The sequence below is a fragment of the Copadichromis virginalis genome, linkage group LG13, assembly GCF_057382275.1.
Source record: "Copadichromis virginalis isolate Kocher_CV1m ecotype Utaka linkage group LG13, C_Virginalis_male_GT1.1, whole genome shotgun sequence".
Lineage (NCBI taxonomy): Eukaryota > Metazoa > Chordata > Actinopteri > Cichliformes > Cichlidae > Copadichromis > Copadichromis virginalis.
In genome coordinates this window covers 29,646,878-29,670,040 of record NC_140630.1, presented here as the reverse complement: position 1 = coordinate 29,670,040, position 23,163 = coordinate 29,646,878, and the positions used below count along the sequence as shown (strand labels likewise).

At 40.1% G+C, this 23,163-nt stretch overlaps 2 protein-coding genes across 5 annotated transcripts in view; one reads left to right on the top strand and one right to left on the bottom strand.

The window, feature by feature from the left end:
• Positions 1-187: 187 nt before the first annotated feature.
• Positions 188-12,694, bottom strand: LOC146695934 (uncharacterized). Of its 2 annotated transcripts, XM_085478415.1 has the most exons (6): positions 12,578-12,694; positions 1,296-1,460; positions 1,118-1,210; positions 786-1,040; positions 576-668; positions 188-454 (listed from the first exon to the last, which is right to left on the bottom strand). In XM_085478415.1, the coding sequence occupies exons 2-6, from the start codon at positions 1,386-1,388 to the stop codon at positions 281-283; spliced, it is 708 nt and encodes a 235-aa protein (XP_085334541.1). In that variant the 5' UTR covers positions 1,389-1,460; positions 12,578-12,694; the 3' UTR covers positions 188-280. The 2 variants fall into 2 exon arrangements, with proteins under 2 accessions (XP_085334541.1, XP_085334540.1); XM_085478414.1 differs by lacking the exon at positions 12,578-12,694 and having other exon boundaries at positions 1,296-1,573.
• xpo1b (exportin 1 (CRM1 homolog, yeast) b) overlaps positions 11,401-23,163 on the top strand; it is a 25,274-nt gene continuing 13,511 nt past the window's right edge. The window contains exons 1-6 of one of the 3 annotated variants that reach the window (XM_085478411.1): positions 11,401-12,285; positions 13,745-13,876; positions 14,107-14,208; positions 18,167-18,239; positions 19,590-19,651; positions 21,781-21,825. In XM_085478411.1, coding sequence (XP_085334537.1) covers positions 13,751-13,876; positions 14,107-14,208; positions 18,167-18,239; positions 19,590-19,651; positions 21,781-21,825 — 408 coding nt within the window. In that variant the 5' untranslated portion in view covers positions 11,401-12,285; positions 13,745-13,750. Of the gene's footprint in view, positions 12,286-13,744; positions 13,877-14,106; positions 14,209-15,360; positions 15,428-18,166; positions 18,240-19,061; positions 19,111-19,589; positions 19,652-21,780; positions 21,826-23,163 lie in introns of those variants that run through there. The other 2 variants (XM_085478412.1, XM_085478413.1) reach the window with 2 other exon arrangements.

Genomic DNA, 23,163 nt, shown 5'->3' with positions numbered 1-23,163 from the left:
TGCTTTTTACTGACTCTAGCACAGCAACTTTGAGGAAAAAATGGCCACTTGCTCTCTAATATATCCCACTCAGGTTCCATGATCACTGTGCATGTTGGTTGTGTTATTGTTTCCCATCTTTTAAGCTCCTGTTTTCTCTGGTTTTAATCATGTAACACATGTAATGCAGAAATAATGGGTCCAGCTCTACAGCAGCATTTACATTTATTATTATACTGAAGTTGTGTTATTGTTGCTTTTGTGTTGATCTGTATATGTAACAGCATGCAGAGGTCACAGGTCACCGAGAGCAGAGCACGGTGCCGGCTGCTGATATCTTCACTGTGGGGCACCTCCGTCTTCCACGAGGTGAAAAGATAAAGCGGAGGTGGTGAAGGGCACTGTTTAACAAATCTCTGAGCCTCAAGGCACTGGAGAAGTCCGGCAAGACCACACAGGCTTTTCTCTTAAATATCTGCACGGTCATAATACAGAGCATACATGTTAAAACAATAGAAACAGTATTTAAAACTTTCAGTGCTGTGTACATATGTATTTCTCTGAATCAGTGCTTTTAAATGCTGGAGAGTAAGCACCTTTACATCAATGGTGGTCGGAGGGAGGAGGCTGAGCAGCAGGTCTCTTTCATACCAAGATCGTGGGAGGTTATCAATTTCAATAGACACAGTCTGACGAGAGAAAAACAAAAGATTTCATAAAATTATCAAAACATCCATCATCAGCCATAAAAAAAACAAACCTTTAGATTTTTTTTCTTTTTTGTGGGAGTCCAAATGTTTCATTACCTGTCTGTAAGCTGGAAACAGTGGTTCCCACAGAATGGGACGTCTGTGCAGTGGGCGGTAACTACAGCTGCCTGGTGGTGCTCGATGGGGACGTTCGGATCTTTTATCCTTGGGGCCCTCTCTGACCTCCCTGATGCCTACTTGAGCTACGAAGAAGACTTTGGTGCTGCTCTTCATTTCCCTCAAAGCCACGGCAGCTTCATCGGCACTGCGGTAATGCACCATCCCGTATCTGTGATTGTTTTTCACAATCGTCTGAAGTACGAGAGGAAAATCGTGAAGCAAATGAAAGTGAATTTTGCATTTCTAAAGCACGTTTGTAAGACAGTTACCTGAACAGAGATGACACATCCAAAAGATGAGAACATGCTGAGCAGATCCTTGGCAGTAACAGCTTGGTCAGAATTCAGATAGACTTTCATTTTCTGTCAGAGTAAAGCACAGAGTCAGACAGCAAAGCACAGAGCTGACGTCCTGTTATGATCCTCAGAAAGCAGAAGGGAAACGTACGTCGGTCCACTCAACATTTCTCCAGTCTGAAGGAACCGTCTGTTTGGAAACCTCACTGGGTGCATAGCAGTTTTCATATCTGATGGCGTCCATTGCAATTATGCATCAAAACTTAACTGTAATTTCAGAATACAGCTTTTGAGTGCAGATTTGGTCACATGTCAACTGAAGAAAAACAAAAACAAATTTGTAAAATAAGCAGAGTTGTAACCAAGTGTAGGCCTGTGACAGAAATCCTAAAAGTAAGACACCGTTACAGCTTTGAAAATAAATTTGATTCAAACCAGTTTGTTTCCTAGCAACATGATGCAAATCTGCACCTTACAGCAGAACTAACTTAATTTTGGCATTCAGACCCCATTCATATTCTAAATAATATTTCATGTTGTGAAATAGAAAACATGGACTCACACGTCCAGGGCGAGTGATGAGTTTTGTTCAACTATTTAACAGCAATTCTGGACTCAAGTGACGCGTGAATGTAAAAATGCCTTACTGTTACTTAAAGTCATGACATGAAAAGAAAAGTGGTTTTCACATATTTGACTGTAGACATACAAAGTACAGCTGGGAATGCCTTTTGTTTGTTGTTGTTGTTGTTGTTGTTGTTGTTGTTGTTGTTGTTGTTTGCAGAAAGGTGGCTGAATACTGTGTTTCCACAAATTAAAATGTCCTCGTGGTGATGACCAGAGGGAAATGATGACAGACAAAGTCAATATCAGCAGATTAGTGCCACATTCATTCTGCAGTAGAAACAGGAGTTCTTTAAAAGATTGTGATTATTTCTGTATTTTCACAGATTAAAAGAAAACACTGAGCATTGATTCATTGTTGCCTTCAGGATCCCATCTGAACCCTTTCTTAGAGAGCATTACAATGGCTTCATTGTAGCTGCCTAACTTCCTTCAAAACTCCTTCATCACTTTAGTTTGCTGGCTTACGTCACATAAACCCTTTTCTCTAAACACCCCAAATTACTAAATACTTAAAATAACTTACAGCTGTACAGTGTAGGAATGTTTTTTTAAAAGTACTTACAGTATAATGTGTTTCTCCTCCCCCCTAAAACCCTCTTGTTCCACTGTACCTATCAAAACAGCGTGATTTGCCGGGAGTGTCTCCTCACAAAGGTGAATTCTACTTCTTTTTAAAACTTTTTCATTTGCAGCTATGCATCAAGGCTGCCGTCTGCGACATCCTGCAATTGTGAAACTGAAAAAATTTGTTGGCTTTGCAAGCAATGTTGGAGCTGCTGTGAATGGCTGATAGAGACACACTCAGGAGAGTCACACTCGTGTATAAGAAGATCAGCCTTTATACCATTTTTTAAACGAGATTAATGAGCCTCGTCTTGGAACACTTCTTTGCTTCTGCTGTTCCACTGCACCCGACTACATTTACTTCCTTTACTCACCTCTTTTCTATGTATATTCAGTTGGTCCAGCTGTCCTTTGTCGCTGATCTTAGATCTTTTTCACCCATTAATTAGATTTCACAATAAAAAAAATCTACTAACATATGATCCTGTGTAAAATTGTTGATGCATAGTGACCTTCTTATCACTTCCACAGATGGTCTCATGTGTTGTTTTGCATTTAGAAGCTGTTCTTGAGCACATGAGCTGCTGAAGGTTTGAAACTCAAGTCATTATTTTATTCAACAGTGCCACCTGCTGTTGAATTCATGAACTACCAGATGAGTTTAACTTTTCCCTAGGGGTCAGGGGTCAGATCATCCTCCCCTACATCCACAAATCTTCTCTGTGATCTTCTTTTCCTCCTGCCTGGAAGCTCCATCTTCAATATCCTTTGTCAAATATATCCACTATCCATCTTCTCAACATGTCCAAATCTCAGTCTTGCCTCTCTACCTTTATCTCCAAAACACTAACTCTGGATTCATCAGGTCATCAAAGTGCCTCTTCTATCATCTCAACATACTCTCTTCAATAGTTGAATTGTCTGTGTCCATGTTTTTAAATCCCTCCAGGCCCTGTTTGCACAAGGAAGCAGTGACAGAGCTGAGGCAGAAAACAAGTGCCAATCAAACCGAACTCGAAGGTAAAGAGACTGACATTAAGAAAAAAACATGTAATCTTAGTATTGTGCTAGTAAAACGTACCAGCACTTAAAGGAAAATACTAAAAACTGAACTTATTTAACAATTCTTAAACACACAGCTGTGTTTCGGCAGCTTTACTTTGAAAATCACAGTGGCTACTTTGGCTCTGCTCCTGCTGTACAACATCCAAATGCATTTACTGTGCGCAGATCAAAGTGTAAGAACTACACTTTCTATCAGCTACCATCCAAATGGAGTTGAATATTCAGTGTGTGTGCCGTATGACGTAGGCTGGCTGCCTGGGCAGACAGTTAATTTTTTTTTCTTTTTGACTGGCTAAACTTGACTAAACAGACAGTTGTGGCTAGAATCTGATTTGTTACATCTTATACCTCTATGGCAGGTATAAGTCAGACTCGGATCATTATAAGGCCCATTGCTTTCATCCTCTTTGCAACTGCCAAACCCAGATGTTCATTGGATTGTCAGACTGAGAAGCGTGATTTGTCACTCCAGAGAACACGTCTGCACTCTACAGTCCAGTGGCAGTGTGCTTTACACCACTACATCCAGCATTGCACTTGGAGATGTAAGGCTTAGATGCCATGAAAACCCATTTCATGAAGCTCTCTGTGCACTGTTCTTGAGCTAATCTGAAGGTCACATGACGTTTGGAGGTCTGTAGTAATTGAATCTGCAGAAAGTTGGTGACCTCGGTGCAGCACGTGCCTCGGCATCCACTGACCCCGCTCTGTGATTTTAAGCGGCCTAACACTTCATGCCTGAGCTGCTGATCATCTAACATTCATAAATTCCAGCTCCTCAGGGTACTGAATTTGAGCTAAAAAACCCAAACAAACAATCTTCAGTGTAAGCTTTCAACAGGTAACCTCTGTCGCTAGTAACACTATGTGACACTTGGATTTTAGCACTGAGCTTTTGCACAACATTTGCCTGTAACTGATGTGTTATGTGCATATACAGGGAGTGCAGAGTTATTAGGCAAGTTGTATTTTTGAGGAATAATTTTATTATTGAACAACAACCATGTTCTCAATGAACCCAAAAAACTCATTAATATCAAAGCTGAATGTTTTTGGAAGTAGGTTTTAGTTTGTTTTTAGTTTGAGCTATTTTAGGGGGATATCTGTGTGTGCAGGTGACTATTACTGTGCATAATTATTAGGCAACTTAACAAAAAACAAATATATACCCATTTCAATGATTTATTTTTACCAGTGACACCAATATAACATCTCCACATTCACAAATATACATTTCTGACATTCAAAAACAAAACAAAAACAAATCAGCGACCAATATAGCACCTTTCTTTGCAAGGACACTCAAAAGCCCGCCATCCATGGATTCTGTCAGTGTTTTGATCTGTTCACCATCAACATTGCGTGCAGCAGCAACCACAGCCTCCCAGACACTGTTCAGAGAGGTGTACTGTTTTCCCTCCTTGTAAATCTCACATTTGATGATGGACCACAGGTTCTCAATGGGGTTCAGATCAGGTGAACAAGGAGGCCATGTCATTAGTTTTTCTTCTTTTATACCCTTTCTTGCCAGCCACGCTGTGGAGTACTTGGACGCGTGTGATGGAGCATTGTCCTGCATGAAAATCATGTTTTTCTTGAAGGATGCAGACTTCTTCCTGCACCACTGCTTGAAGAAGGTGTCTTCCAGAAACTGGCAGTAGGACTGGGAGTTGAGCTTGACTCCATCCTCAACCCGAAAAGGCCCCACAAGCTCATCTTTGATGATACCAGCCCAAACCAGTACTCCACCTCCACCTTGCTGGCGTCTGAGTCGGACTGGAGCTCTCTGCCCTTTACCAATCCAGCCACGGGCCCATCCATCTGGCCCATCAAGACTCACTCTCATTTCATCAGTCCATAAAACCTTAGAAAAATCAGTCTTGAGATATTTCTTGGCCCAGTCTTGACGTTTCAGCTTGTGTGTCTTGTTCAGTGGTGGTCGTCTTTCAGCCTTTCTTACCTTGGCCATGTCTCTGAGTATTGCACACCTTGTGCTTTTGGGCACTCCAGTGATGTTGCAGCTCTGAAATATGGCCAAACTGGTGGCAAGTGGCATCTTGGCAGCTGCACGCTTGACTTTTCTCAGTTCATGGGCAGTTATTTTGCACCTTGGTTTTTCCACACGCTTCTTGCGACCCTGTTGACTATTTTGAATGAAACGCTTGATTGTTCGATGATCACGCTTCAGAAGCTTTGCAATTTTGAGACTGCTGCATCCCTCTGCAAGATATCTCACTATTTTTCTGAGCCTGTCAAGTACTTCTTTTGACCCATTTTGCCAAAGGAAAGGACGTTGCCTAATAATTATGCACACCTGATATAGGGTGTTGATGTCATTAGACCACACCCCTTCTCATTACAGAGATGCACATCACCTAATATGCTTAATTGTTAGTAGGCTTTCGAGCCTATACAGCTTGGAGTAAGACAACATGCATGAAGAGGATGATGTGGACAAAATACTCATTTGCCTAATAATTCTGCACTCCCTGTAGATGTTAGAGCACGTTTCATATGTTTTAAACTTCACTGTTAAAAGACAATATTTCATCACCACTTATAAGTCGTGTTTAAACTCAGTCTGAGGACGGGTAATAGGGTATTCCAGACAGCTTGACCTTTATCTTATTTGGCTTTCCAGATGTGAATGAAAAGTTGAAGCATTTCATGAAAACTTGAACACACCCGCTGACCTGAATGACACTTGCTGTATGAGAGCTGTTTGAGATTATTTGAGTGTGTTATCCTGTTGGAAGCAGCCGTCAGAAGATGAGAACATAAAAGAACATACATCGTAAGCAAAAACAATCAGACAGGCTCTGGAATTCAAGTTATGTTCAGTGGGTACTAAGAGACCAAAAATGTGTTAAAAAAATTCCCCAACAACTTTACACAACCACCACCAGCCTGAACTCTTGATACAAGGTAGGATGGATCCATGTTTCCATTTTTTATGCCAAATTCTGACTCTAATATCTGAATGTTGCAGCAGAAATCGAGAGTCATCAGAACAAGCGATGATTTTCCCATCTTCTGTTGTCCAGGTCTGGTGAGCCTGTGTAGCCTCAGTTTTCTGATTTTAGCTGACATGCATAGCACCCAGTGTGCTCATCTGCTTCAAGGTTCAGCATGTTGTGTTCAAGATTCTGTCTTCATACCTTGGGTGTAACAAGCAGTTATTTCAGTTACTTTTACCATCCTAGTAACTCAAAGCAATGTTGCCATTTTCCTCTGACCTTCGACAACAACTGCTGCTCACTGGATATTTTCTCTTTTTCTTACCATTCTCTGTGGTCGTGTGGAAAAATTCCAGTAAGTGAGCAATGTCCGAAAACTTACCCCCCTTGAGTTGCTGCCGTGATTGGCTGATTAGATATTTCTGTTAATGATCAAGTGATAAGGTGCTTCCCAAAGAGCTGTTAGTCAAAAACCTGGTCTATCTGGGCACGATGTGCATTTTTTGCTTAAATTGTTTTTTAGGAAAGTGGAGGTCAAAAAAAAGAAAGAAATGTCAGGCCTATCTACATCAGATGGACATTTTCCAAAAGTCATGTCAAAGGCTGAGGCATGCTAAACTGCACAAGAATTGGACTGAAAATCAGTGGAAATAGGTCTTAGAGGTACAGCAGGGAGTATCTACTGCCATCTGTAAAACACGGTACAGGCTCTGTCAACCAGTGGTGTTTGAGAGCTTGTTAAACTTGATGGAGTTCAAGTTTCAAGACTTTCAAGCTTATTAGAATAGTCTTATACACTGTGTTTCCAGTTTTGTTTGGACATGTCTCAGTAAAAAGCTGCACCTATTTTGGCAACAAAATATGCAGGGAGTGCAGAATTATTAGGCAAATGAGTATTTTGTCCACATCATCCTCTTCATGCATGTTGTCTTACTCCAAGCTGTATAGGCTCGAAAGCCTACTACCAATTAAGCATATTAGGTGATGTGCATCTCTGTAATGAGAAGGGGTGTGGTCTAATGACATCAACACCCTATATCAGGTGTGCATAATTATTAGGAAACGTCCTCTCCTTTGGCAAAATGGGTCAAAAGAAGGACTTGACAGGCTCAGAAAAGTCAAAAATAGTGAGATATCTTGCAGAGGGATGCAGCAGTCTCAAAATTGCAAAGCTTCTGAAGCGTGATCATCGAACAATCAAGCGTTTCATTCAAAATAGTCAACAGGGTCGCAAGAAGCGTGTGGAAAAACCAAGGCGCAAAATAACTGCCCATGAACTGAGAAAAGTCAAGCGTGCAGCTGCCAAGATGCCACTTGCCACCAGTTTGGCCATATTTCAGAGCTGCAACATCACTGGAGTGCCCAAAAGCACAAGGTGTGCAATACTCAGAGACATGGCCAAGGTAAGAAAGGCTGAAAGACGACCACCACTGAACAAGACACACAAGCTGAAACGTCAAGACTGGGCCAAGAAATATCTCAAGACTGGTTTTTCTAAGGTTTTATGGACTGATGAAATGAGAGTGAGTCTTGATGGGCCAGATGGATGGGCCCGTGGCTGGATTGGTAAAGGGCAGAGAGCTCCAGTCCCACTCAGACGCCAGCAAGGTGGAGGTGGAGTACTGGTTTGGGCTGCTATCATCAAAGATGAGCTTGTGGGGCCTTTTCGGGTTGAGGATGGAGTCAAGCTCAACTCCCAGTCCTACTGCCAGTTTCTGGAAGACACCTTCTTCAAGCAGTGGTACAGGAAGAAGTCTGCATCCTTCAAGAAAAACATGATTTTCATGCAGGACAATGCTCCATCACACGCGTCCAAGTACTCCACAGCGTGGCTGGCAAGAAAGGGTATAAAAGAAGAAAAACTAATGACATGGCCTCCTTGTTCACCTGATCTGAACCCCATTGAGAACCTGTGGTCCATCATCAAATGTGAGATTTACAAGGAGGGAAAACAGTACACCTCTCTGAACAGTGTCTGGGAGGCTGTGGTTGCTGCTGCACGCAATGTTGATGGTGAACAGATCAAAACACTGACAGAATCCATGGATGGCAGGCTTTTGAGTGTCCTTGCAAAGAAAGGTGGCTATATTGGTCGCGGATTTGTTTTTGTTTTGTTTTTGAATGTCAGAAATGTATATTTGTGAATGTGGAGATGCTATATTGGTTTCACTGGTAAAAATAAATAATTGAAATGGGTATATATTTGTTTTTTGTTAAGTTGCCTAATAATTATGCACAGTAATAGTCACCTGCACACACAGATATCCCCCTAAAATAGCTAAAACTAAAACCTACTTCCAAAAACATTCAGCTTTGATATTAATGAGTTTTTGGGTTCATTGAGAACATGGTTGTTGTTCAATAATATTCCTCAAAAATACAACTTGCCTAATAATTCTGCACTCCCTGTAAAGAAATGAGGGGTTCTTCATCCTCTGTTATGTGCTTTAGAGATGTTAAATCTTTGTTTTTTGCATTTAAAACTAAAAACTTAAGCATAGATTTAGAAACAAAATATCTATGTGTATTGCCTACAGCAAAGGTCTCCATATGAGCACTGATTTAAGCTTCAATTTGATAAGTTAACTTTGGTTTGGAACCCAGAATTTTTTGGTAACCCAGATAACCAACACACACTTTAAGAGACCATTAGACTTTCTACAGCTCATTAAAATGACACCCAAGATCCAAATTTGTAAGACTGTGGACAAAGCTCAGAAAATTATAATACCTCAATATTGCAAATACAATGGAAATAGAAATACTGCTTTGAGATTTGATCTCAGCGATAGCAAAAAAAAGAAGCCATTTCTCCAGCAGATGGCACTCCAAAATCACATCTTAGACGCAGGAGTGTGAAACACTTCTACAGCAGGAGATGGCGCTATTAATTGTTTATAAGGTCCTGACTTTAACATGGGCTAGAGTCAGAGGCTAATCAAAAAACAATGAGTGTTTTTATTCTCTGTAGCACAGATTAGTTTCCTGTACCGACCAGCAGCTGGTACAAGCAAGTAAAACGCATTGTTTAAACAGCCCACAGAGTTGACAACAAGTTGACTTTTTCTGTCACACTGGAATCATTGCGCAATAATACCCTGAAATTATGCACCACTTTTCATTTCTCCTTTTCCTATCATAGACCTGCATGCCAAAGCTGACCATTCGGGCACTGGGACAAGAGGAGTATGAGCCAGCACAACAACTTTCAATATGTTTTTTTTTTTAAGTTGATTGCCACATAGAGGTCAGCCCACTAGTGTGGTGCAACGATAATATATGTAAATGGCCTACTAGGCTCCAGCCAGAGAGAACAAGCTTTAACCAGCCTGTGCCTGATCGAGCTTGGTTACCTCCAAACTTCACACATGTTTGAAAATAAATTCCAGCACCGCTCTACCAGAGAACCTCATTTGTGTGGACAGTGAGGCCCTGCGGGCAGCTGGGCTCGTGTAGGGTGGGAAAATGAATGACACGATGAGGATTTTCATAGTACTACATCTATTTTTAATGATATCAGTGTGACATAAACTTTAAACAGTGTGGCCTACTTTCTATGATAAGGGCACTGGTGGACCCTACAGTGAAGACACGGCTGATGTTTAAAAAAAGCTTTTCTGGCTTTATGGGGAAAAAAAAAAAAATCAGCCTTCAGCTGTGGTATGGGTTTAGATCCATTTTTCAATATCTGAGGCTTCGCTATAAATTGTACCTGACACTTTTTCCTGCAGAGGTCACACACCTACTTGGAGGTTTGTTGATTTGCACTTACACTTTCCTGTTGGGCATTAAAAATAGCAGTCTATCATACTTACTTATTTGTTTGCATATATATATTACAACTGTCAAACTCACAAGGGTGGACAACTATGTGCATGCACTATATGTAAATGATAAGCCACCACAGTTAAAGCATATCCCAATGTTAATATGTCTTACCTTACACATAATATAAATTGGACTTCAGATAGCTTTGCCTAGTCTATTACATTCCCAAAAAGCAGGATGACCTGTTTGTATCTAGAAATGTGCACATCCTGTCCTCCTGAGGGTCAGGCACTCTGTGACAGGACGGAGGGCAAAGCAAATGGCGTGCATGACTCCACACATAGATAATAGGCTTTGAAATCTTGTTTGTTAATAACAAAGGCTCGGATATAGGCCAACTGTCTGAGGTGTGAGGCTGATCCAAGGACACTGGGACGCCATTGGCACACTGGCAGAACAGGTGAAATAACATAACTTATTTTCGACATGGAAAATATGCAAAAAGAAAAAAAACTTTTCATTAATACGAATAGCTTTGACATTACACTGCAAGTTGTGTGCAGTCAGTTCCCCTTGTAGTGTATCATCATGACATGCACTATAACATAACACATACGCTTCTCATGAGCAGCGTGCAACTCTGAAACAACCCGACTGGTAATGGTTTTTCTTGCAGTTTGCGCAATTTCACTGACTGACGTGCATCTCAGTCCGACTTGGACTTTAAAAATAGATATTACTTCCCACCTCTGACTACTTTGACATCATCATCATAATAATAATAATAAAAAGCGAGTCTTACAGGTTTCTAAGAAACATAAAGAATGAGCGGTAGATAGTGTTGCTGGGTAAACATTCAAAACGCCCTTCGAAATATCCTCTCAGAATGACTTTACTGGGCTGTGTACTGTCTCCGCTACACACCAAATCCAGTATTTTTCCATCAAGTAGCGCGCTGGACCACGTGACCACAGAGGAGGGAAAAAAAACGCTGTCACGTTTGCGTCCTCCATTGACAGCGGTGCATTGAATATATGGCGCTCAAATAGGAAAATACAAGACAGCGTTTCTGCATTTACCGTCCGGCTGCTGCTGACACTATATATATATATATACACATAATGTCCCCCGTTCACTTTGGTAGCGTTACCCATTCGGGGAAACAAATTCTGCTCCAGGTCGTTTTTCTAACCCCGTGCGTTCATGATCATGTAACCACGCCCACTCGTGGCTGGTGGAAAATTACCAGCTTACGAGCAACAGGCAAAATGAATGGTAGTTGCGGTTTATCACATCATTCAAACCAACAGGCTACCTGCATGAACTAGGCACTCTGCCTTCTGGCTATATTTGGCTTCAAAATAGCAAAACTTCCACAGAGAGGCTTAAATGGATAACAAACATCAAACGCCATTACTTTTGCTCCGCGTGCTGCACGCTCGCGCTCCAGTTATTTCTTGTAATTGCTCAAATAATTGAAATGTTTATGTTAAAGCTCAGTTTTGACACGAAAGTCGGGTCGAGAAGTTATTCGCCATTCTGTAAAACGGAGTCGTGTAGAAGTCCATTCTGCAAGGGAGTCTGCCCTCTTTTTCTCTCCGGGCGGAGTAGTCGCGTGGGCGCTTGTGCGAATTGAAATAAACTGACAGGCCGATCCTTCAATGGGACGCCAAGTAGGAAGTCTTCGCCAGAGACACAGCCAATCACAGCGCGGCCTGGGCGTAACCTAAGTCCAAACTTTACGCGGCGCCATCGGCTGAAAACTAAACCGAGATGGAATCTCCCAGTCTGAACCGGTTTCAACCGGTTGCGAGTTAGTTGCTTGAGAGGAGAGAAGAGAGGAGGCGCAGGCACACAACCTCTATACCACCCTGCTGGAAAATTATTAGAGTAAAGAATAAATTAGTGAATCAAGGTTTACTTAGTTTCGTAAAATGTATCGGAGTAACAGATTGTTAGGTCTACTGTGATAGTAGTTTTGGAATCCACATCAGTGGTTCTTACCAGCCAGACATCATTCACTACTGGAGCTGGAGATAGTCAACGCTGCAGAGATAGGAAATCTTTTGTAATCATCAGATACTCTGAAGTACTCAAAGTACCTAGTAGCTTTTTTTTTTGGCAAACGCCACTCTTTTCAGTCAGAGCCTCGGATATTAGGTAGGTAACTGGGGTGAAGTACGAACCTGCCATGCTGTGATTAACGTGTCTTGGCTTTACCCTTTATAGAGAATAAAATGCATCTTGGTGTGCACATTAACCTGTGTTATCTTGTAATTTGCCTTTAAGCTCATGTAACGACATGCTAATTCAGAATGCAATGGCATCAGTGGGGATAACCAAATAGCCATCGGCTGTCCGCTTGCTAGCATTTGCCACTTAAAAATAAGCTAACGCTGGCTGTCAGAGAAAGTGTTGTAACTTTACTGAACTAAACGCATAATCAGGCTACCTCTTTTGACGTTACGTGCGACGCTGCAGACGAGCACCAAACTGCGTGAGATTAAATCCGCGCCTCTCCCACCGAGGCAGCATCACTCGTGTACGTGATGCGAGCGGATGTCGAGTTGATGTTGCTAGGTGCTAAACGGCGTCAGTATTAACTTTACCGTACTGTACCGGAAAATGGCCCATAATCGTTTCTAGTCTTTGGAGTAGAGTCGCAGCAAGAAGCGCTAACTTCTCTAAACAGCGGTGACGACACAGCGAGTAAAATTTATTTATGAGCACCCTCCGTCCCTGGTATCCTCGGTGGGAGTGGTTGGAGTGAGAAGTGAGGGAGCACATGTGTGGGGTGAATCCTAGTGGCTGGTTAATGTGTGCGGGAGACGCGCTTGTGCTCTCTCTCTCTCTCTCTCTCTCTCTCTCTTTTTTTTTTAAATTAGCGGGTGATGCTACTAGGTAGACGTGGTTGTAAGATGCGTTTGTTGTTTTTTTAACTGTTGCTGCCAGTCATTCGCGGTGTGCTCGGTGTTTTACAGACGTAAACAACGTGACGTCGGATAGTATATGCGGCACGTGGCTCATTTAATGATACTAATGCAGTTGTAGAAATGAGTGCTTGGTTAGTGAAACAACGCAGGCACCACGGACGGATTAAAAGCCTGCTTGTAACTGTGTCTGAGTCAGCTGTTAAGTTGTTTGTTTAAAGCAAAAGCGCAGTGTCATTGACTTCGGCTTTCTGAATAGTGCACTCATCTGTTTACGGATCAATACTGGCCTGTTTTTTTTAAAGATAACGTGGCGCTGTAACTCTCTTTCTCTAATAAAAGGTTTGGAATTATACTGAGATTGATTTTAAGTTATTTTGGCTTTTGCTGCTCGAGTCCCTGGGCTCCTGGTGTAAACCAGAGTACTATGTCCAGCATTTTCAGCCAGTTTGAAGTTTCCTAAACGGAGTCCAGCAAAGGAACCAGGAGCTTTCCTGTACTTTTTGAACATGACAGGCATGTGACACCATGAGCCTAATATCTTAAAATGACATCTCAGTGGTTGGTCTAGCAGATGTTTGTTACACGGTCAGCTGTTAAGAATGGTTTCTAAACACACAGTTCACATGACTTTGTCTGTTAAATGCGTTCTGTGCACTCATGACCCCCGCCCCCTGTCCTTGTTGCAGAGCTCTATGCCAGCAGTTATGACAATGTTAGCAGACCATGCAGCACAGCAGCTGCTGGACTTCAACCAGAAACTGGATATCAATCTGCTGGATAATGTGGTGAACTGTCTGTATCATGGGGTAGGACCACAGGTATGTTATCCTTTTCTCTCTCTCTCACTCTCTCTCTCTATCTCTACACCATATCTGAAAGAAGCTGCTTGTAAATTTCTTCTTTTAAGTTCCACTTTACATTCACCTGAGAGTAACACATTGACTTTTTGTAAGACAGACAATGTTGACTTTACTGTTGCATTTTCCTTGCAATTCTTTTCATATCACCTCAGTGTTAATTCTAAAGTGTTATCCTCATCGATTTACAGCAAAGAATGGCACAAGAAGTGTTGACACACTTAAAAGAGCACCCAGATGCCTGGACGAGAGTGGATACCATCCTTGAGTTCTCCCAGAACATGAACACCAAAGTAAGTTAACTCTTACCTGCAAAATGCTGTTGAAAGGAAACTTGCATGTACTTTGAGGAAGAAGTATTTTTAGCCAGCACACAAAACAACATAAAAGCTTCACCCTACGTCACAGTGGTTAGCCTATACCATGCTTTCATTTATATAAAAGATACTTTGTAGTGGATCTTTTTGTTGGAAGCAGCCTTTATGCACTTGCAGTGTTTGTCTCATGCCCTAACTGCTGAGCTATGCAGGACCCCTGTCCTTCTGAATTCTGTTGGATCTGAACCTAGCAGACAAACAATGGAGGCTTTCTGTCATCTTACTGTTGTATTATTAAAACGTACTTCTCTAAATACAACTATCATAAAACTCCATGCATGCCAATCCTGTTTGTGTGGTAATATAAAGGGTTATGAAAGATGGTTAAAGTAACTTTCCACACCTGCTAATAATTAACATTTACATAGATGTAAAGTGTATTTGGCATTTCTGCTTATGTGGTTGTATGTTTTTTTGATTTAAGAAAACCGAATGAATCTTGGTAACTATTTAAAGATTTGGGTCTTGTGTGTTTCTAGGACATCTGTTTGCAAGTGTATGTTGTGCTGCTTCTGCATGGTGGTACCGCTAGTTAAGCAACCAGTTGTGAATGGTAAACGTTTGACTTTGTAACCATTCAGATGTCAAAGATTTACAGATGAATTGTGCTGTTAAAGCCAGTACATATCCATAATCAAAGAATAATATTTACATGGTATGAATTAATTGAAGTGCAAATCATACACAACTTCCTCAAAGTAATGTTGATACTTGTTTTTCATTTGTATTTTATTTATTTTTGCTTGCTTGTAAGACTGCTTTTAATACTGACATTCAATACTAATCTGAGTTCTTGATGTATCAATATCACTTTAAAATTCATAAATTTGCCAAATAAATAGGGATAATTGAGGAAACAAGGTAAACACTTCTCGAATCCTGCATTCTATCTTCAGTGATAAGTTTGAAAAATGCCCAGTTTCAAAGCACTTTGGGTGTCTGCCTTTTTTTGTTTGTTTGTTTGTTTTTTAATTAACTACAGTAGCTATATTTGAAATTGTCATGATTTCAAGTTGTGACTTTTTGATATTAATCACAATGTTCCATTATGTTTATGGCTTGTAATAGGAAGAGAAGGGGTGTGTCATCCTGTGCATCATGACACAGCTAGGCTTTGACGGCAGGCCTCCACAAGGTCTACCCTTTTTAAATTCCCTTTGACTGAATTCTGTTCATCCGTTTTTATTGCATCTGTTTCATTGGACAGAGGGTGGGTGCAGGCTGCAGTCAGTAGGATCTATTGTAAAGAGACACGAAAAGATTTAATTTCAACTGTAGGGATCATGGCACTGTTCCCACCTCGCTCTCATGCTTTTCCTTTTTTCTTTTTTTTCTTTCTTTTTTTTTTTAAACGGTACAGCTGAGTTCTCTCGTCATGGCCTCTTCTTAAGATGCACCTCTGTGAGCTGAAATGTTGCAAGGCATTTCGCAGTTTCCTACTTGTAATTTCTCTCTTCTTACCTTGCGCGGTGGTTTGTGTAGTCCGGTAATTAAAGGTGAAATAAAACACGGCAGAATTTAATGCAGCGCTCCAGGTGACACCTGCGAGTGGTGTACAGTCAGCTTGTTATAAGGAGCTTTCACCTTTAATCTTCCAGCATCCATTGTCCGTAGCACACTGTTAATCTTGCTTTAATAACATCCTGTAATACAAGTCATTTCTTACTACTATTTTTTTTTCTTCTTCTTCTTTTTTTTTTTTTTTTAATTTATTGACTCATGGTCTCAAGTGATGATCCCTACAGTTGAAACAGTCAGCTGAAGTAACATCAGATCATAAACTAACTTGGATTAACAAATTATATTTTTATTTCTTTATGCTTCACAAGTAAGTGATTTAAATTAGTGTAATCTGTGGTGGTCCTGCTGTTCTTTATGACACACCAGGTAAAGTTGAATTTAAGTTAGAAATGAAGCATTGTAAAGAAAATGGACTAGAGTTTAGGGTTGGGTATCGACAACATGATACTGTTGTTATTTTCTTTTCTTTTTTTGTAGCTAGGTTGGTGCTTCACTTCCTTAAATTCTGGTTATTATAAAGAAACGACCTTTAAAGGCAAAGTTTTGTGATTTGTCAGTGGGGATAACAATTTTGAATTTCATAGCGATCTGTGGCTTTAGCTTTTTGTGAACATGCTGCGTCTGGGGAAAAAAAAAAATTCAGATGTTGAAAATACTGCAATTTTAAAGGGCTTTCAGTCCCAAAAAAAATCTCTGCTTTAAAATAAGCGAAAAAATGTATGTCTCTGTTGGAGGGCCACAGTGAAATTTGATCCACGAGATACAGTTTGAAAAATGCAACTGAGTTTGATGGATTGTCAGTCTGAAGGAACTTACAATGTTATGAGGTAGTTCTGGCAAGTTATTGCATGAGCTGTAATTATATTTTTCATAGGAACAGAGACAAACCTTTGCTATTACAAAAAGTGTCAAATAAATGTGTGTTTGTATATATTTGATATCTGCAGCATTTTCAGCTAAAACTGCTTATTTGTTGGTTGGGTTTTGTTCCTTTTGTCTTTTTTTAATTGCAGGAACTAGAGAAAAAACAGATTGACTTCATACAAGTAATGACAGAGTTGTGAACCTGAGAAAATGGCATGCCTTTAGTGAAAGAGTGGTTATGTAGAATTGTGAGCAACCTAGACAGTCACTGTGTTTACACAGACTGTTAGTATCGAGGAGTTCTCAAGGTTTGATGGTTGTTAATGTTGGCATTGTTGTGACACTTTTAACAGGTATGAAAAATAGCCACAAAGTATATATCCATAAATTCTTCCTCAGTATGTATGAGCTTATATTGAACCTCTGTTTTATTTCACTGTAGCGATTGGCTGATATGACCCATTTTCCGATGTGTCAGTATCCTTTGATGAATGAAAATGTAAAAACTAAAAGAAAATGAGGTGAGAGAAACACCCTTCAAACATGTTGCCCACCAGTGGGTGCGCTGCAGCCTCCCTGTTGGCAAACACAACAACCAGCTGATCTGAGCAGAAAATAAATTTGATTTTTATATTTTGTGTGTCTGAGGTGGAGAAAAGAGGGCTATTGTCCAATATCTAATTTTTTGGTCAGGCTCTAACTAAAATGTTGCTCTTGCTAGTTGGCAGCAGAAACGCTGGTTATATTTTTAGGATATCCGGTCCTATCGACCCCACAGCAGGTTTTCCTCCCTGAAAAGAACAACAGTCAGAAAGGTAATATGAGTTCTGCAGTGGAAACCTGTACAGTTGTCCAGTTGCCCCAGAACATCCCACAGACTCCTGTGGTGGGTACTTGTATGATGCATGCTCCACCTTTAATGTAGACTGAAGCACAGTGGGCTCAGAATTTGCTTTAAGGGGTCTTAAAGCACAATCAGTTTAAGGGACAAAAGAAACCTGTAGCAATATTGCACTTGAACAAATTGTCCTTTAAAAACAGTTCTCGATGCCCAACCCTACAAAGGTCCATGTAGCCTAGATAGAGGCGTTTAAACCTTGTTGTGTCTTCTAGGCCATTTGACTCCCTTTTGAAGCAATCTGTGACAAAGCTGGTTAATGGGTTGCCTTTTTTCTTTCTTTTTTTTTTCTCCTTTTTTTTGTGTCTGGTGTGATGCTGAGAATAACAGCAGGGCTTCTGCAGTGTTCCAGCATAATGCTGCTTGTACAAATATATATATATCTATATTTTTTAAAAAAAAGAAAGTTGAAAGTGTTGCACACTACAAAATCTGCATGAAATGTGGTTCAGTGCAATCTAGTTTAGAAATGCAAGTTATTGCAGACTGGTCCACTTCATACTGTTTTTGGATTAAAGGTGGGCACTTCTTATTGTTGGATGCTGTCATAACAGCTTTGTCCTAATGCTGCTTCTTCCTTGCGTGTTACAGTACTATGCTCTCCAAATTCTGGAAACGGTTATCAAAACCAGATGGAAGATTCTTCCCAGGAATCAGTGTGAAGGTAAAAGTTTCTTTTGTGGAAAAATTCCTGAAACATTTATTCCCATGGTGTTAGTGTGTTTTGTTTTTGTTTAGTTTTTTTCTTTGTAAATGTGACGTGTGGTTGCCATGTTGAGGAGTATTCCCCCACTAAGCATGCTGGTTTGTTTTCTGCTCGACTGACTCGAACTGGCTACTCAGAAAGGTTGGATTCTGCATTTGAGCAGTAGTTTTAGAGAGGAAACAAGGAAAACACCCCAGCACTATTTTGTTTTTAATGCTTTGTGAGGGAAATTTTTTGAGAGGAAACAAAGTAGATACGTTGTTACTGTTGTCTAGCCTTACATTATTCTGATGGGATATGTTGTTGTTTCTAAAATCAATGACACATTGTGTGTGTTGCTTTGAGCCAGTTTTTCCACATTGTACCCAGGGAGGAATGAGAGATGGGTTAATGGAGTGCGGTAATTGCTGTCAGTTATATTTTCAAAATGTTTATTGATAATTTTAAACGTTACACGAAGTTGTTGACAAGGTAAATGTGCGTATGAACCTATATAAAGTGTTGCAGTGTTATCAGTATATGGCTATAGGTTCTTAATGTTCAGCCTTTAATTATTGCCTAATTGTCAATTGGACACATCAGCATTAGCACATAGCAGAGGTCTCAACACAGTGGAACAGAATTTATTTAGAAAAACATTTCAGAGGAAAAAGCAGTGATAATGAAATAAATTTGATAATCATGTGCAAATCAGATGATTCTGCCTCCCTCCATTCTTCTATAATTTTGCTCAAAATTAATTTTTTCATTGACCTAAGACTTACCTGCTTCTGACCGTAGATGCCTGAATTTTGTTCAAGTGGCAAACCCAGTGCAGGGCGACTGGCAAGTATGTCTTTTCCCCCCTTGTGTCAGAGTATTGCCTTGTTTTCGGCTCCTCTCACCACACCAAAACACACATTTTCGTAGTCAGCTGCAGTCTAGAGAGAAATGCGAGGGAGCTGAAAACGCATTTTAAAGATGCTCTGCTCACTTTGACAATCTTGAATGTCTGTGAAAACACGTGGGGGAAAATGGAACTTCCACTGAACCGACCAAAGGGTTTTGTCCTGTGAAAGTTCAGTGGCAGTTGCTGCTCACGTCCACGTGTTTATAAACTGGCTTTGCAACAGTGTGTGTATATGGAGAACCACACCTTTTTTTTTTCTACAGTACAAATGTGGGATATGATTGGCAGATTCAGCTAGTTATGAGCCCGCAGATTGTGTTAGGGTTACTGACTAATGTGCTCCAGGCAACTGCTGATGAACACATTTTTATTGGTGCATGCTAACGGACATCTTCTGATATTCTCTGTGTATTTGCCAGGTATAAAAAAGTATGTTGTTGGGCTCATTATCAAGACTTCATCTGATGCATCAAGTGTAGAGGTGAGTAAACTTTATATTTTATAAATAGGTTGTATTCTTGGGGTAATAGTACGAGATGGAACAACAAAAACAGTTCCTACTTTGTTGCAAAACCTCTTCTGTTAGAAACACCCCGTAAGAGTTGGAGAATTTGGTTTCCCATTCTCGTGACTGGATTTCAAATAGTCAGTAGTTCAGGACTGCCCGTGTCACATCTTTGTGTCCATAACGCCCCAGATGTTTTGAGTGGGTCACAGGTCTGGGATGTGCCCATGTGTCCACGAACAATTTCCCATTTTGATTCAGATCACAGGATAATTTTCCACTTCCCATCAGTCTGCCTTAAACGAGCTCAGGTCTGGAGAAGAGCTTTTTGTTCTTCTTTAAATAACATTTTATTTGTGTTTGTGAATGCATTGATGAACTGTATTCATAGTAATTTCTACAGCAGTGCAGTGCTGTCTGAGGACCCAAAGTCCATGGCTGTTAAACATTGGAGTCTTATCGCTTATGTGCAGAGATTTGTCTGGATTCTGTGAATCTTTTAATTGCTCCCGGGTTCTTTACAATTGGGCAATTTGCCCATTCAGTCAAGAACAAGGTGGTGAGACCCTCCCCATCGTAAAGTTGGAGAGATCCTGCCTGCGGTGCGTTTTTTGTACTCAGTAATGTTACAAATTAGCTTAAAGGCAAAGAAGTTCCACCAGATTCTTGTTTGATTGTTTGAGTTTCTTTTGTAAAGAGTTTAGTCCACGTTTCCAGGATTTTGGAAGCATGTCACTGGGAAATTTTAAATGGGTATATATTATAAATCATAATAAAACATAAAATGCTGGTGTTTAATATGGCTCTTATTATTTGCAGTTCAGCAAAGGGTTTAAATGATTAAAGTGTACATTTTACACAACCTCCCTGTGGTTCAAGGAAAAGTCAGACATATTAGAAGATTCACTTTAAAAACAATTTATAACAATTTATAACCTCGTCGATGTTAAAAATTTTTTGCACAAACAGCCTCTTGTTCCCTCTCTCGTTATTTGTGTCCATGTTTTATTGCAGCAGCACTTTAAACAGGCAGGTTAGTAGGGCAGCCATGACTTAAGCTGCTAAGAGTGCTGTGTAATTCAGAACAACTATGGTGACTTCAGCAGCTTTTCTCACTGTTTCAGCCATTGTGAGCACTCAAGCAGTTAAAAGGCTGGAGTTGTAAAATGTTTTAAATTTAAACTGACAGCAAGCTTTTCTGGTGTTCATTAGGAGAATGCAGTGTTTTTCTCATAAGTACAGAGATTGATACATGAAAATATGACATGCTGGCCTAGCTTTAAGGTTTTTAAGTCCAATGAAGCTTGATTTTTCTTGGTGGTTGTATTGCTGTTATAAAAACAGCAAGAAAGGGGGGTAAATTGAAAGGTAAAGGAAAATGTAAAATTTTGTTTTAGATTTGATTAATGGAAAGGATTTGTGCTTTGTAAATGTTCCTTAAATGATTTTAAATGTGAAGTCAGAAGAGCCAGACGGTGAACACTGTTAAATACTTGTTTGCTTTAACAAGAGGTTAGCTGAGGAGAAGAAGACAACATAAAAATGAAGGAGTGCAGATGCCACCTACAACAAAATGATGTCTAGTTAGTATTTAACTTCCTGCTGAGCAAGCAACTTTCCAGCCGTGTTTCAGGTGTTTGCATCATTCTCAAGTATGTAACTCTACAAAACATGATATATTTACCAAGTTTATTAAGGTTATTAAACCAACCAGATACACCAGACTAGAGGTTTTGTGAGGGGATTTTCCAAAAGAGCACTCAAAAAGAATAATTTCAGTGAGCTTTAAAAACCATAACTCTCCATTATAGAAATGACTATTTGTGTCTGGCTTACTTTACTGCAGGTTATAATTGTAGGATAAATTCAATTCTTGGTGTTTACTTTCAAATACACATGACCAGCCTTGACATTTCTGTTACAAACACCTGTGACTTTATCTCGTGGGTGAAACCCAGCCTTTACTAATTTTATATAAAATGTCAAACATCAACATGTTCATACATTTTCTCTTGTTATACCTTACCTTTTCATGATGTGTTTAAAGGATATGGTTGTGTAACTGAAACGTGTTCCTTGACTTACTTCTTTTTATTTCTTTTTAGAAAGAGAAGGTGTACATTGGCAAGCTGAACATGATCCTTGTTCAGGTAAGAGTTGCTTGGGTTCGTTTTTGGACCTACTCAGTCCTTTGTGGGGGATGTTTTCTCTTCATTTTGCGTTGTTACTGTTAGTTTACTGAATGAAAAATGTGGCCTGTCTATTGTCTGTGTGCGTGCGTGCGCTTAGATGTGTCTGAGCTGCATGTGGTAAATGTTTTCTATTTGCAAAACAATATCAGAGAATCCAAGAATTGTTAAAACAAAGGATTTGATTGTGCACTTTCAGCCACAGATTTTGTTTTCATTTCAGACCTGTTAAATATCTAACTATATCAAACATATAGTATTGGTTACACTGTAAATAATAAAGTGTGCGTTACTTTTCTTTTAAATCTATCAGTATTATCTTTACAGAGCCTCAGTAACACTGAGAAACACTTCATTGTGTTTATAACTGTGATGTTTTCCTAACCCTCAGCGTTCATGTGGGTGAATAGTGGAGAGGGATAAAGAAAGTGTCAGCAAACAGTTTCCAAGAAGCTATTCACTCTGACAGCAGTAGCGTACATCAGAGCAGAGATTCACTTAGCTAGCTACGTGTGTTGTACTCATTGCCTGGAGCATGGTAGAGCCACTGAGTCACAGAGTACTATGATATGTACTATACAGCCTGATTCAGAGCAGTATATACAGTAAAGATAACACAGCAAATGTCATAATTTTCACTGGAGACCATGTTACAGGTCCATGAGCAAAGTGGTTCTTGCTACCAAAGACACAGTGCTTTGTTAATGTCTAATAAACAAGTGGGTGTGTATTATTGACCATTATCGACTCCTAAATGGTAAAATTCTGGGTGTCGTCATATGAAGCAGTAAATCTAAAAACGCTGGGTTTGAACCTTATGTTGTTGTTGCCTCAGTGCTTCTCTTTTGCAGTGGTTCTTTTTAACCTGAAGATGTCACTCTTAATTGGTAGATCTGGCTCAAAAAACATCAGTGTCATTAAAAAGGGACATCAGTACTACTTGAATGTCTCAGCCGAGGCAAACGATGCTTAGAAAGTGACTGTGATCTTGTGATAATAAAGGATATCATCTTGAAGAGTGTGGCAGAAAAATGGATGTATGTGTCTGTATGGAAACATACAAATTAGTTAAAAACTGGCAAAGTGGAAATCATCATGGAGCTGTTGATGGCAGTATCCTTAATTCAGCAAGGCACTGAAATCTGTAAATGCAGAGTTGTAGAAATATCAGGACCATGAGACCAACAACTTAGACCTTAGTGCTTCTAAATGTGCAACGTGACATTTTTCCCATGTTTTTGCGTTTGATGAATGTGTGAGTGAGGGAGCGAGAGGCAGAGATTGGTTCACTGACTTCAC